General features: G+C 44.1%; 1 protein-coding gene across 2 annotated transcripts in view; it reads left to right on the top strand.

The window, feature by feature from the left end:
• Nucleotides 1-2,068: 2,068 nt before the first annotated feature.
• The window catches only part of EVA1A (eva-1 homolog A, regulator of programmed cell death), a 203,903-nt gene continuing 190,821 nt past the window's right edge, over nucleotides 2,069-15,150 (top strand). Inside the window, exon 1 of one of the 2 annotated variants that reach the window (XM_061372313.1) lies at nucleotides 2,069-2,361. In XM_061372313.1, coding sequence (XP_061228297.1) covers nucleotides 2,262-2,361 — 100 coding nt within the window. In that variant the 5' untranslated portion in view covers nucleotides 2,069-2,261. The remainder of the gene's footprint in view (nucleotides 2,362-15,150) is intronic. The other variant, XM_061372315.1, reaches the window with a different exon arrangement.

Here is a 15,150-nt window from a genome sequence, read left to right as displayed (position 1 = left end):
TAAGTGAGACAAGAATTGTATGTAGATGCTAGAAAGCAATTGTCTTGTTCTTTTCTCTAAAACTTTGGTCAACTCTGGAAAGCATGGGTCAAAGAAGTCTGTCATGTGGGATTAAAGTCTCAGGTGAAATAAAGAGTAAGGCAGTCCGTAAAAGTTCCTGGTCTTTGGTCTTGCTTAAGCAGCCTCTGTGAAAAGGTAAAGTGGCAGGATTGTCTGCAGATAGGAGGGACTGGGTCTATACAGGACCTTGGGGTATGTCTGTGTTGTCAGGTCACCCCAGAGCCAACACTGTCCTTGAGAGGTGACTTAATTGCACCTGCGCTGTGAATCCTAAGTGTGTGAAGAGCTGTTTGTGAGAAGGAGGGTTGCTTAGATGCAATTCAGGCCAGATCAGCCTCTGCTTCATGTGGTCTGGGCAGAGAGATCATAGAAGGGATTCAAGCCCAAACTCAAGATTTCCCACACTACACTTACCCTCACTGTGGCTAACTGGAGCTTGAGCAAGTGGCAATATGGCCAGAAAGCAAATGGGGCTGTAAGACTTACATGTCCCTTTGAGGGGGAGCACACAGATCACCCCAGGACAGATTTCTGGTGGAAACAGTGGCTGTACTATTCATGGCAGCACTCTTGAAAATGTCTTTCATGTGTAACCTGACATCCAGCCTGGTTTTTTGCCTGAGAAAAGCTGAAACGTTATTAGAAATTTCAGCACAAGAAACTCTTTACAAGTGCACTCTGGTCTGAAAAAGAAACAACCCAACCCTTTGGGTTAAGGCCTTTTACACTTGTTTTCAGCAGTAAGGTGAATGTTCTTTGCAAGTACACTTAATTCTGTGTGAATGAACAGGATAGAGGAGTAAAAACCAGTTGTGGCATTCGTGGGATGTTCCCACTTGGATTATTTTTGCTGGATAGAAGATGCAGCTGTGTTCAGCAGCTGTGCATGTGCCTGGTTCCATCTCCACTTCTCTGACAGCCCCGCACAGTGTTGCTCCATAGGTTTGTGTATCTGTATACACAGGCTGCTAAGTGGCTGGTGTTGGCTTTGATGGAAACTTAGATGAAAGCTATCTCCCGCTCTCTGCACTGGCACTCAACCTTTATTGTAGCCTAGATATGTTAGTTATGTACATTATTTATATCCAAACCTATGCCTGGGCTGTGGTTCATGCTGATGACCAAAGCTCAGGATCTCCTTCCTGGGACAACGTATCCAGGGAGAACGGGATCCACTAGTCCAGTCCACCTGTGTGTTCCCAGAGCTCAGCTCAGTCCTTCCAAGTTAGCATGGCTGACGCTGCCGGGATATGGATGAAGATCAGGCAGCATCAAGTAACAGGTAAGCTGGAGCTTTCCTTTAACTCTGCAGAGTGAGCAGTGCTTGTGTTAACAGCTAAAACCATGCTAGTTGCAGGTTAAAGTAAATGCTACGGAAGGAGACCAAGATCTGAACACCACAGATTAAGATCTGCATGAAAATCCTCATGCAGTCTGATGGAGGGGAGAGGGGTGCAGTGGGATAGAGGGAGGCTGGCATGGCTAGCTGCTGCCAAAAGGAAGGAGGATTTTGGATATGTGGGCTGACACCAGTCCCATCCTGCAATAAGGAGGGTTTGATCATTGGCCTGTGCAAAGTCTCCTCCACTGTAGGATCACTTTCAACAGTGGGCACAGCTGAAGAGTTGTCCTGTCACCAGCCTATCAGGACACCACTGCTCACACTAATTTCAGCAGCAGCCACAAATACCCATCACTCCAAAAATCCTTGTGAATCCAGGCACTTTGTTTTGGGCTGCCTCCTTTGAAAATACTGCCCATCCCTCTGTCTGTCTGTCTGTCTGTCTGCACCAGGCAGACAAGATCCCTAGGTATCTAAACCCACAGCAGCCTGGCTCCTCCAAACAATCTCCCCCCCCCCCCCCCCCCCCATTCTTCCCCCTAACAGCTTGCAGTGCTGCTGCAGCGAGTCTGCAGCAAATTTGGGTGAAGCGATGGCTTTTAGGACCCTGGGACCTCCGCCAAGCCTCAGGTAGGTCTGTCTCATTCGTCAGCCTCCCTCAGCCGGGATTCATTCACTCCCAGGGATGTGTGTGTGTGAACGTGTGTGCGAATGTGTGTGCGTGCTGAGTGCCTTTCCTTCCCCGCTGCTTCCAAGCGATGGGACTAACGCTGTTCTCCGGGCAATGAGGAGTACTGGAGTGGGACAGAAAGCACTTTCTTTTTCTCCGGAAGAAAACAAGCCTTGAGGATACTTAAGGATGTGCTGCTCAGATGTGTCTCCCACCTCCACCTTCCTCATAGGACTCATGTGCTTGACAGCTTTCAGCAACTTTGCAAAGACTTCTGCAGACTTCTCAGGTAGGGGAGAAGCGCTGATCCTTTCGTACACTGGACGGCTGCTTATGGGTGAGAGCTCTTATTACAGTGTTCAGGAGCAGCTCAGGGGAAGTAAATGTGGGCAGATCTGGGGTAGTTAAGTGGGGAGTCATTTCAGTCTTTTAAAAATTAGCTGATGAAAAGCATCTTCTGTAAGAGGATGTTGAGTTTGTTAAAAGCCTTTCTCAATAACCCTTCACAAAACTGTTTCAGCAGAGTTAGTCCGAGCAACTTTGGGAACAAGGAAGTGTTACCTTGTGTAAGTTTGTTGCAGGTTTTGTGCAGTTTCTTTGTGGAGTGAAAAGAGCTAGGCAGGAGACTGCAGAACTCTAGAATATAAATTATAGCTAATGTAGCAAGACCCAATTATTTTATAGGGGGTCCCTCTTCTTAACATAGGCTCCTGATTGTTGCAAAAGCCTCCTGAGCTAAAGATGTTACATGCACAGAATTACTTAAGCCAGGAGAAGTGTCTCATTTCTAAATAATTTCTGAATCTCCAAATGTTTACAGCAGTTGTTTTGAGTTGTGTGAAGCAAGTAAATACACAGCACTTTGAAAGGATGAAGTCCCATAGAAGTTTTGTAAGTACATACAGCTGTGTCGCTTTAAAATTAGGTTTCTTTTTTCTTTTTTCTCCCTCCCCCCCCCCCCCCCCCCCCCCCCGGCGCATATGCATGTGAATCAGAGAATGTAACATCTCATTTTACTGTTAATCAGGGTTGATTAGTTTGCTGGGAAATGCCTAGTGAGGGTCACTTTGCTTTTGGGATATCAGTTCTAATTTGGGGTCTAAGATTAGTGTGAAGAAAGAGCCTGGCATGTTTTTTTAGGGGTGTGTTTCAAAACTCTTGTAGTGGATAAGAGCTTCCAATTATAGTTTGCTGATGAAAAAGTGCCATTTGCAAGAGCTGAATCTCACCCGTCTTGGGATTCAACACATTACAGCCCTGCTGCTCTGTGCCTGGGAGTGCCTGCGTTCCTCACAAGAGATTCGTGTTAGAAAGGAGGAGCTTGTGGTGAAGGTGTGGGAGAGTATACACAGTAGCCTAAAGTCTTAATGTAAATTGAAGGGGTCTGGCTTGCTTGTGATTCAGTCTCCTTTGGAGGCAGATCAGTCCCAGGTACTGCCATTCAAGGCAGATATGCCTCTGGATGGAAAGAACTGAGGAATCTCCCTGTTTGTTTCTAGTGAGTTTTTTTAATCTCTTTTTGGCAATGAGCTTTCTCTGTTCTCCTCCTTACAAACAAGTCAATACAGAAGGGGTGAATGGAGTGGATATGACAGGAGCTAAAGCTTCAATAGGGAAACTACTGGTCCTTCTGAAATATAGATAAAATTTATCTATAATGTGGCTATCAGCCAGACCAGATTGCTACGCATTAAAATGTGCAAGTGTCCCAGAGTAAGGGTACTTTGTATTGTGTGTATACAACATAGCCAGAGAAGTGGAAACAAATTGATAAACTTTGTGATGCTGGAGTTGGGGTGGGCAGATGCTGTCCTATTAAAAAATTGGTGAGAAGGTTGCTGATAACACAATCATGTTTTCTGCAACATCTGACTATACTGTCACACTCTGGGAGAAGGGGGGTGGCTTAAAACCCTTGTGTATGTGCATGGCGAGGCTGAAATCTGAAGCAGGGTCTGTAATCCCAACAGCACAATCTCCCTTGAGTTTTCACAACTGTTGAAATCTTCTGCCAGATCCAAGCTATGTTTCCTGAAAGCAGGCTTGAAAAATGTCTCTGGTCTGGTTGAACTGACTGTACCTTGCAAGACAGGAAACATGGTTTGTTACAGGAAAAAGCTGCACCCAGTGTGTAGCCAGTTGTGTAGCAACTCAAATATGGTTTTGTTAAATTCAGGAGCTGGGTAGCCACAAGATGAAGCTGGCAGGAAAAGGTACAGCATCTCCCAGATCACACACTATGCTTCCCCAATACATTTTGCAAAGATTCCGTTTGTCTCCCCCAATCCTCAAGGGCATGTACCACGTGCCTCTGAAAGAGCAGTGGTCCAGATAACACTTCCTACCTGAAGGAGCACCTTGTTTGTTACTGCTATGAATGTCAGCTGGCATGATGAATAGAAGGAGAGTAAGCTTTTTATTTGTTGTACAGCCTTTGACTGTAATATTTTCTGGCCACATATACTTTTTCTGCACTTCAGGGTGTTCTGGGTTCTTCTCTGGTGTGACTGGAACTGAGCAGGTGAACATCTCTGGGGAAGCCTTATAGCTTTACCATATACCATCCCACCTAGAGGTGATTCATCCAACACAAAAATTGTCTGCATTCCAGTGAGATGAAAGGATTTGTATTGGTTATTGCTGCTGAGGAATGCAAGGCTTGCTGTGATCCCCTAGAGGTTTCTGTAGCAGTTTCACTGCTGCCTACATGCTGTGCGGAGATGAGACAGCTCATTGGGATGTAAGGGCTTTTCCAGCTGCAAATAGCAGTACTGTCTAGAAGGAACAGCTGATACTTTTTGGAGAAGAATGTTTGGGTTTTTTTAAACTCAATCCTGTAGACCTTTGTTTAGCAACAAAGCTTCTCTGGCTTCTGAGCTTGCTTCATCTTGGCCCTACCAGGGTAGTGCCTGACTACCAGGGTAGTGCCTTGACTACTGCTGTCAGTAACAGGTCATGGCCTTTTCATGATAGGCCAGGCAGAGTGCATTGATCCAGCCCTGGAAAGAGACAGCTTAGGAATGGTCGGTGAGCTCTAATCAGATCACAAAAAGCACTGATCTGACTCCCACACTGCAGCTATGCAGTAGGACTGGCTGAGAGACTTATCCAGAATTGCACACCTAGCCAGGTCCCACTGCTCCCAGTACTTTCCCACTGGCTGGCTTTCCAGAGTATGTGTCTCCTGGCTGCAGGAAGATTGCTTTTTCACATAGGCCATAACAAGGCACCCTGAGAAGGTTCCCAGAAGTGTGGTGAACTGAGTTGGTCATGGGGAAACCCAGGTAGAGCTAGTTCTTACTGTTGTCTCTCCCTGTTGTCTCTGCTCCCAGGCTTCTGAGCACATGGTCTCACACAGTCTCCATCCCTCCTGTCTGAACAGCTCAAATGCCACAACGTTACCATGATGAGTGCGTGTCCTGCTAGGGACTGGTGCAATCTGAGATGTAAGAATTAAAATTCCTTTTAAGTGAAGTATTTGAACTATGTGAAGAGTTTTGAAGTTGTTTTCTTTAATAGTTCTTTAAACACTGATGTTTGCAGGAGGATGAGAGAGTAGGAAGGGGGTCCTTGGGGAGAGAGAGTGGAGTTATCAGGCACTTTGCAGCCACTTCTTAAGAAGGCCTGGACTCTTTCTCTGTGGCTGCTTATAGTATGGGCTCTTGATCTAATCTCATTCTGTGATCAGTTCTTATGCTCAGGACTGTTTGAAGGCTTAGGGCCTAGTGTCTTGATGTGTCACATACCTCTTACGTTCAAGGTGACGCTTGAAGACTCTGATGAGGTGTGGGGAAAGAAGTTGGTCTTTTGAATCTTTGTGATTTAAGTATAGACCCTTAATCCTAATCTGAGTCCCAGCAATGATCTCTCCAAAATTCTTGCTGGTTGATAAAAAACCACCTTTGTTTTAGCTCTTGTCTATTTGTGGTGGGAACCCAAGACAAAGCAATGTCCTTGCCCTGCCAGAGAAGCTATGCCATAGCTCCTCTGTGTAGGGTTTGAGAGGCAGTGTTCCATGGCAGTGTGCAGAGCTTGCTCTAGAAGGACTAGGTTAATGAAAATGGGGCCAAAATTAGTCTTTGGTACTATTTAAAATGCCTAGTCAAAAGCTTAGTCACCAGCTATTGCTCATATTCTGTGTGCTGTCTCTAGCTCAAGCCATGGGGTTCCTGCCCCTGAAGCTAAATCATGAAAACACGTTGAATTCTGCTCTGCCAGCCAAGGTGACCATTTAATTTCCAGCTGCATAGCTGCAGGTAATTAGGCTTATGTGATTATGATGCCATGCTCCAGTTCTCTTCAATAATTTTCTCATTCTTTAGCTGATTTCAAACATGTTGGACAGAAAGGTAGTGGCATCAGACTTACGTGATTGCTGTGAGTTTCATGTTAATGGAGACACACCCCTTCACTACTGCTATGGGGCAGGAAAGTTTGTGCTAAGAACTCAAATGTTTGTAAACATCAGAGAATCCACTGCAGGGACCTAAGCCAAAAACTTAGGGTTTTAGGCATGGAAAGAGCTTTGATGGGATCTCCCACCTTTTCTGACACAGAAGAACCCAGCTGCAGGACGTAAAGCTGTATGAATAGCAGCTCCAGTTGTGCTCATCCCTCTGGGCCTGCTTTAATATTTATGGTCTTTGCACTGTATTTGGCACAAGGTGGATGTGAGCAGCACTTTGCTTAAGGGAGCTGATCTGGCATGGAGCCAGATGAATACTGATAATTCCCATTCACACCCTGCAGGTGAGCTCTGGGTAGCTTTTGGGACCTCTCCCTGGAGGCTCTACCTGGCATGAAAGCACAAGTAGTTTTTTGTTTTGTTTTCCTGCTTTTTTCTATCTTTTCTCAAAAAATGGCAGGTTTCAAGTGAAAGCTGTTTTTGCCACCTCCTTGCTAATTGGCTCAGTGTGTTTGTTTGAGTTGATGAGGACTGGAATTGGGAGGGGAAAGGCACTTCTCCCTGATTGCATTTAATCAGTCCATAATAAAGGCAATTTGTTTGACAAGTCCATTCACCAAATTATCACCAAAATCTACATGCTAACAGCTTCTGAATGGTTAACAGCCCTGAATGGGTGGATGGTGTCAAGGGGGTTTGGGGATTTCCCTGTATTGAAAGCTTCAGCCTCTGAAAGGGGGATTTTCAAGAGAAAGGCAGATACAATTTCTTTTCCAGTGACATGGTGTAACTCAGTAATGAGGTTTGAGCTTTTGACCCCAGGAGCACAAAGACATTCTGTAGACTTCCTTTAAAGACTTCACCAAACCCAGGCTACCTCCATACCTTCTCTTTGTGGAGGAGCCTGAGTGATGAGGTTGGATGGGGCTCAGGTTGCTGCTTGAAGAGGTCCTTGCCCCAGGCAATGTTTTACTCCTCAGGTGGAGGTCATATCTGCCAACCCATCCATCACAGCTGTGTGGTCAGCTGAAATCTGGCTTACTGAGGGAGGTCTGTGCTGGGATGGAGTTTTGCTTTGCAGAGGTGACAAAATCCAAAGCCAGTTAAAAAGCACTGTTGGTCCCTTCTGGTAATGTTGTGGAGATGTGGCTGCCTGGTGAGCTGTAGAGGATGGGTCTGGGGAGCTGAAGGGGATGGCTGAATCTAGCCACCATGTCCAAGTGGGTCTAACAAAGGGGAGGTGCATCAGCTTTGAGTCAGGTATGTCTGTCTGTCTGCTTGCCTCCCCGTGGGAAGCAGGCTAAAGACCTGAGAGAGCTGAGAGGTGTTGGAGGAGGAAATAAATAGGCGGGTTGTGTATGTGTCTATCAAGTAACCATTCTGCTGTTCGGAGAGGAGGAGAGGAAGTAGTAGTGCAGAAGCTGGGACTATTTTGGTGTTGATTTGCCAGCAGGGATGAAGCTTTGTGAGCATCAATATATCATATTAAGTAAAAGTATAATCATAGAATCACAGAATCCTAGGTTGGAAGGGACCTCTGAGGATCATCTGTTTGTTGTCCTGGGCTGTGACCAAGGTGCTGCAGGCCTGTAGAGACATTGTCAGGGATAGATGGATGGGGCTGATCTGTATGCTAGGATGTCTTCTGAGAGGTCTGTGTGAAACCTCATGTAGGCAACTTCAGCCTCAAGAGCCATATGTCTGTATCTGGCTCGAACCATGGGGAAAGCTACTGTTGTAGCCATCAGAGCTGTCAGCAAGAGCAGAGACCTCAGGGATCCCAGCATCTGTGTGATGATTGGTGATGTTGATATAGTATCTACCAATTGCCATGGCCCAGAAACTGATCCACTGATGCATAGATTTAACTTTCTACTTTCTATTCCAAGACAGCAATCCCAGTCCCTGTGGGGGACCATTTGCAGCAACCACACAGTGGTTTTTTCTTTGGTTGGTTTTTGTTGTTGGGATTTTCTTTTTGTGTTCTTGTCATTCCTTTTTATCCAGATACCCAAGACCTTCCTAGATTCAGTCTGTTTCTGTCTCTTGAAAGGTATGTGGCTGCCTGCATAAATCAACCCAATGTGCTGCTCAAAGCAGTTCAAGACGGGTTTTGCTCAGGTTGGTTTGGTGCAATACTGTAAGATTCCTGTGTCCTTATCAGTGCTATGCCTCACTGATCCAGTATTGCTGTTGTCTGGGATTTTTTTGTGCTCTTTCCAAGAGAGAGGCAAGGGCCAGATTCCGCTCAGTTGCGAGGTAACTTTGCTGGCTTGCCAAGAGCTTTGCAGGATGCGCAGCAGCACATAAATTAATCCTAACTCATATTCTTGCTGATTAAATCTAATATTAAAGTAATAATTGTGAACATGTTTGAGAGAACTACTTGGATTACCTATTATTATTGTTTATTTACTTAGCTGCTCCTTTTGCCTGAGGGAAGATGGTGAGTTGTGTTTCAGTCTGGGTTTGGACTGATCCAAATATGCCTGGCTTAGCTCATTAACTAAGGATATGAGCACATTTGTAGTAAACAAAGTATGTATATTTTCTCTTTTGGGGATGCTTAATGCTTGGCTGCCTGGAACCCACTGTGTGTCCTGTTGTGTCAGAGAAATGATGGTTTGGCAGTTCTGAGTTGCACAGTAAAATATGTCTTGGCTGAGACTCTTTGAATACACTGTGTGCTCTTGAAACGTGTTAGCAGATGCTGTGGTATCAGTGTTGATGAGTATCCTTCTGGTGCTAAAGCTTGCTGTACAATAATCATTGTTGAATCCATCTGGATCCTTGCATGAAGGTGGAGCAGTGTGCGGGAACTGCAGTTTGATCAGACCCTCTGAGTGGTCAGGTTTCAGATGTGTATTTGAATTAACAGATGGATGTAGCATTTTGCTGAAGAATTTGCAGTAGATGTTGTCCAAGCACTTTAGTTGTGATGGGCAGGGGAGGCCACATCCACCTGCTGGCAAAGTATTCCACATCCTTAACAACAGACAAAGAAAGAAGTAAAAAAGATATTTCCATTTCCTTTTTTAAATGTTACATTAAGAGAAGAAGGCCTACAGCCCTAGAGTATGATAAGTTTCATTAGCCATTTACAAAGAACTTCACTATGTGCTTCTGTGCCCCATCTTTTGACGTAGTATAAGCACACTAGTTGCCAGCAGGGTTGTTTTCACTCCTCCAGCAGCCCGTAACAGCATCAGAATTGTCAGAGTGTGAGAGAGGGCTGCTTTCAGGTAAGTTATCCTAAATCCTCATTAGACTAGGTACCTGATGGTGCTGCTTGTCAAAAAAGGGGCCATTCAGACCACCTACTCTGAGACCCCCTCTGTGATTGTATTATTTTATTTTCATCTGCTGTCAGATGCCTGTGGTTCTGGTGCTATGATATTATCAATGTGTTGTATTAGCTTTGAGGGTTTAAAAGGGGCTTTCACTCCAACAAGTAAATATAAAAACAAACATAGCAGTGGGGGGATTTTCTGCTATGTTTTTCCTTTGTGATTTTTGTATCACACTGTGGCCTAGGGTGACTTGCATCCTGTGTCTAGGACCTGTGGGCTCTGCTGTGATCTTTTCTTGCTTGCTTGTCTGCATGGTTATGAAGGTTTCTTTATGGCTGGTGCTATCCCTGGCATTCATTTCCCATGTTTGCTGTATTTTGCAAAAGCTTTTGGGTCACACATTTTCCCTTGAACCTGTGTTAGGCCAAGAGTGTAAACACTTAATGCAATTAGACTAGTAGGTGGTAGATTTGAGCTGCTGTAGCTGAATTATGTTCAGTTTTGGGCCTCAGTCATTGGGGAATCCCTTACCTCTGTTATTTGTGTGGAGCCTCTAAGCGCAGTGCTGCTGTGACCATGGCAATGCCCATAAGATGCAATGGGACGAAATCATGCGCTTTAAAGAACATCATTAAGGTTGCAAACTGAACATTTGGAAGTTAAGAAATGTTAAAATTAAGGTAGTTTTAACTTATTGAATGCAGCAATTTGGGGTTTCACATTGTGAGTTACTTTTTAATGAGAACATTCTATTTTCCACCTCCTTAGGACTCCTGTGTTGTCCAGTGCACAGGAAAGTTGCCTCAGAGTGTTTTTTGTTTTAATTCTTCTAGTTCGTTATGGCACTACATGCTTATTTACCCTGTGTTATTTAAACTCAATTCTGATTGTTGTGAGTGTCCTACAATCAGACTTAAACTTCCGGAAGGAGAGTCTGGAGTGTTACCTGCATTGCATAGGTGAGATTCAAGGCAGGGAGGTTAGCATCAGGAGCTCTAACTGCCCGGTATTTCAGAGATTGTTCAGTATCTACCTTGTTGTCCAGAAGCAGCCCCTTACTCATTCTCTCAAGATGTGATGGGCAAGAAGAAATGTGTCGTACTTAATACACAGTTCCTTCTCCAGTGCTGAACTGCATTTGAATTAACAGATGGATGTCACATTCTGCACACGAACTGCACAGATTAAAATGAACATTGCATTTGCAAAGTCACATGCATTTAAATAAGTGTGGTGGGTTAACCCTTGCAGGCAGTTAAGCACCACACAGCCTTCCCGTGCTTGCCTTCCCTTCCCTACCCTGAGTAGGAATAAAAGCAACAACAACAACAAAAAAAAAAAAAACAGCAAAAAACCAAACTCTATCACAGCCAGACCCAATAGGCTAGGAAACAGCAACTTTGCACCTCTTTTTTTATATGTAATACGAGCTAGGGATGGATGTGATAGTAAGCTCAGGTATGATCTAAGCCCGTAAAGTGCAGTTGGGAGCAGGGTCTGATTTTGCATATTTTTTTGTCTCAGAGCATCATGCTTTGAGGGTTACTTTACTTGGGATACCAGTACTTAAAATTAGGTTACATATTTGGGGCCAGTCCTTGGAATGTATTCCAAGAGAGCTTTAAAAATGATTTTTGAAGGTATTCCCTCTCCAAATTTTTGTTTGTTTCTTTCCCCTCATAGGAGAAAAAAAGTAAGAAGAAAAATAAGTATGTTTATTCAGAGGCACGAATAAAGATTCTCTGATGCAAGCGATATCACTAAAAATAGAACCCCTGGGATCTGTCCAGTTTAGATTCTCTGTAGAATTTTATTGTGTGGTAACCCCTCGGAAACTGAGGGTGTAGATCTGGCAGTTTCCAAAGCACGTCCTTCTCTTCATGTATTTTTTTGTACAGAGGCTGCTTCTGTTGTGTTAACAATGTTTGCTTCCTGGTTTATGTGCTCTGAATTCCAGCTCAAAGAGGTTAAAGCTTTATAAAAGTGAGTGGAGCAGGGAAGTGGCTCCACAGTTGATGATGAAGCCCCCACATCTGTGACCCACGCTGTGCTCACATGTTAGTTTATTGTTAGCCTCACAATAAAGGATAGCACTGCTTTTTGTTCAGCTAAACAACTTTGATGGAATGAATTGTATAGAAAAAAGAATAGATGAAGCCTGGCTGTTATTTGCCAAAATGTTCTTTGTTTTAGCTGCATTGTGTGGGATGCAAAACTCCCAGAAGAGTTCTGTATAGCAGCCAAGGGGAGCTGATGGATTGGATAGGGAGGGAAGAGACAGAGTTTCAGCAAGAAGGGGTGAAAAATGTTTCCGATTCTTCCTACCTTTTAGGTTTGCTTGTCTTTAGGTGATAGCCCAGGCTTTCAGTTTGGCTATACTATAAGAGTAGAGGCTCTGCTATGCCAGTAAGTTGCACTGTGAATGCAGTTGGTGCCATTTGGTTCAGAGTTAGCATGCACAAACAGTAATTAGAGCAATTTGGGAATGGTATAGCCAGAGGCTGGTGTGTAAAGATCTATCAGCAGCTGCAGGAAGCTGACTACTTGGTGTTAGACAATCCATTTTTCTTGCTGGGTAGATGAAGATTACTTTTCTTTATCTCTCTTTTCTTTAATATTGTCCATATAATTGGAGGGCAGGGTTCAAGTTCAAACTGATAAGATTATTTTCCTTCCCTAAGCTACATGACAATGGTCCCCTTGGCAAATTAAGTCATGGATCTCCTTTTGCTGTAATGGGAACCAGTCTCATTAGAAACAGAGCTGGATTAGTGAAGAGTCCAAGCTACCATATAGATATGCATTCTGACCCCAGCAGGGTGAAGCGCCTTTTGTTCACTTCAGCCTTCTCTGCATTTTCCCATTGCTTAGACATCTGTGTAGTGGTGATTATTTCTGCTTAAGAAAAGCCTGCTGGGGGATGAAAAGGAAGTTGGTTGGCCAGTGTGATATCACAATGTGAATGCAAAAGTGTTATTTAAAGGTTTCCCTTAATTTAAGTCGTTGAAGTATAAGATTGATCAAGATGCCATTTGTAGGGTATTAAGGGTGAATCTTCACTGGTTTGACCTGTGAGACAGAAGACAATCCTTTTCTGCCTCTCAGTATTACTCCCTCCTACAAGATCTGAAAATTTGGACCTATTCATGCCAATCTCTCCAACATCTGGACACAGGAAGCTCCTCTTTGGGGCTTTTCAGCTGAAAAAGTTCTTCACTATGAAGGTGGTGAGACACTGGCACAGGTTGCTGAGAGGAACTGTGGCTGCCGCATTTCTGGCCATGTTCAAGGCCAGGTTGGACGGGGCTTGGAGTAACCTGGTCTAGTGGAAGGTGTCCCTGGCCATGGCAGAGGGTTTGGAACTAGATAATCTTTAAAAGTCCCTTCCAACCCAAACCATTCTATGATTCTATGAGCCGTGTTTGTTCTGTCTGTCCTTGGTGATGGGAGATTTGGATCTGGGAGATTAAAGGTACAGCCCTGATTCCAGGTGCTGCCATGAAACAGAGCCACACTAAGGATACTAAGAGTGGTAAATCCCACCACTTCCTGCATTAAGAGCCATTTTCTGATCTTTAAGGAACTCCTTGTGCCCTTGCATCTCCCCTGTGTCTGATTGTCTTTTCTGACTGATCTTGGAGGTGTTGCCTGGAGCTTGACTTCTAACTGGAAGTTAGTGCTTGAAGCAATCTGGCAGGGAAGGCAGACTGTGGACAGTGTTTGAGACTGGCACCAATGAAAGAATGAGTCTGGCCAGTTATTGTAGTAATTTGTTGCTATCGATTAAGCTAGAGGCTATTGTTTAAGCTATGAGGAGTCCTGACTTGTGAGTAACTCAGCAAGCAGTGGGGCTATTCATATGAGGAAGAGTTGGCTTCTGTATCCTCACCCCAATGTGTATGAAATGTTTTGGTTTCTTAATAAATGGTATTAGCAAGAAGAAGGGTTAACCAGGGTAGTTGACACTGCTAAGCTATAGTCTCTCTGTCACCAGCCAGGGTACAAATAGCCAAAGAAACAGATCTGTTTTCTGTTCTTGTTACATTTTTGGATATATTTTAAGGTTTCTCAGAAAGACCAGAACAATGAAACACCCTTTGACAATAGCAATCTCTTTTCTTCATGGCACAGCCTGAGCAAACATTCAGACCCTTTCCTTCTGGGATTGCTCATTTCCCTTTTTTCTTTTTTTTTTTTTTTCTCCTGAAAGAAAAACAATACTCTCCCAAAAGCACAACCACTCCAGTGCCAACCTCTGTTGCTCTATCAGGCAGGCATCGGATGGGATATTGTCTTCTGTTTTCACCCTCTCAGCTGCAACTCAGGGAAAACAAATAATAGCAACAAAGAAACTATTTTCATATGTTTCTCTAGTGGTGTCAAAAATAGGAACTATTGCCCACCCTGAATTTCCCTGTGCTTTTTCAAACGCTTCCATCCTTTATGTGCATGGAGGAGAACAATGCACATGGGCAATAAATAGCATTTGATGAAATGGAATACTGTCAGGTGAATTGGAGCCATAATCCTTGGGTCTCCTGAAGTCTGAAGCTGTAGCCCCAGGCCTTGTTCAAGTGTGAGGGGAGACTGTCACAGACCTCCTGTGTTTCCCTGTCTACATAGCCTGAACCCATTGCAAGAATCTGGGCTCTGTGGGATTCAATCTCTGTTTCCCTGCCTGTACCTTTTGATTACATGTTTCCTGATTATGGCTGTGTGTATTTTACTGATTCCTTGTTGGTTTATTCGTGGAGTCCAGGTCCCATAGTTACTTGGATTGTGGTGATTTCTAAAGAGTTTTGGCACTGGGAAGTTGAAGGGTATGTGAACTGCCCCATTAATAGTGCCAACTCTCTGAAGACTTTCTGATACAGAAAGGTCTCCCAAAGCAGATAAATAATTCTGAGCAGATAGTTAGGTAGATAGTCCCATCTATCTGCTGCTTTCAAATATATGTTTTTACTTGAGCCTCTCTGTGACTAGTTAGACGTTACTTCTGGAAACAATACCTTATTTGCACTTCTGCAGTCTACATCTGCATTTTGAGTAGGCTCAAACGTAGGAAGCAGAGGATTTATCAGTATCTGTAAGACCTACGATGTCTGCCTGCCTATACAACACAGCAGACCTCAAGTAAAGAAAGGATACAGCTCTGGCTGGTGGGTGCATTTCCTATACCAGCTCAGACTGACAACAGCAGGCTTTGTTACCACCTTCCCCATGCCCCATCCCTAGAAGTCTTCAAGGCCAGGTTGGATGGGGCTTGGAGCAACCTGGTCTAGTGGAAGGTGTTTAAAAGTCCCTTCCAGTCCATAGAATCTTATTTCCATGATAAGAATTTCAGAATTTAAACTTAGACCTGTCCCTTTGTGCAAAAATCTTC

The sequence above is a fragment of the Neopsephotus bourkii genome, unplaced genomic scaffold (assembly GCF_033783945.1).
Source record: "Neopsephotus bourkii isolate Nb327-2 ecotype Australia unplaced genomic scaffold, CSIRO-AGI_Nbou_v1 NB_1600, whole genome shotgun sequence".
In the NCBI taxonomy this organism is placed as follows: domain Eukaryota; kingdom Metazoa; phylum Chordata; class Aves; order Psittaciformes; family Psittacidae; genus Neopsephotus; species Neopsephotus bourkii.
The sequence above is the reverse complement of the archived record's forward strand: the minus strand, read 5'-3'. Positions and strand labels throughout refer to the sequence as shown.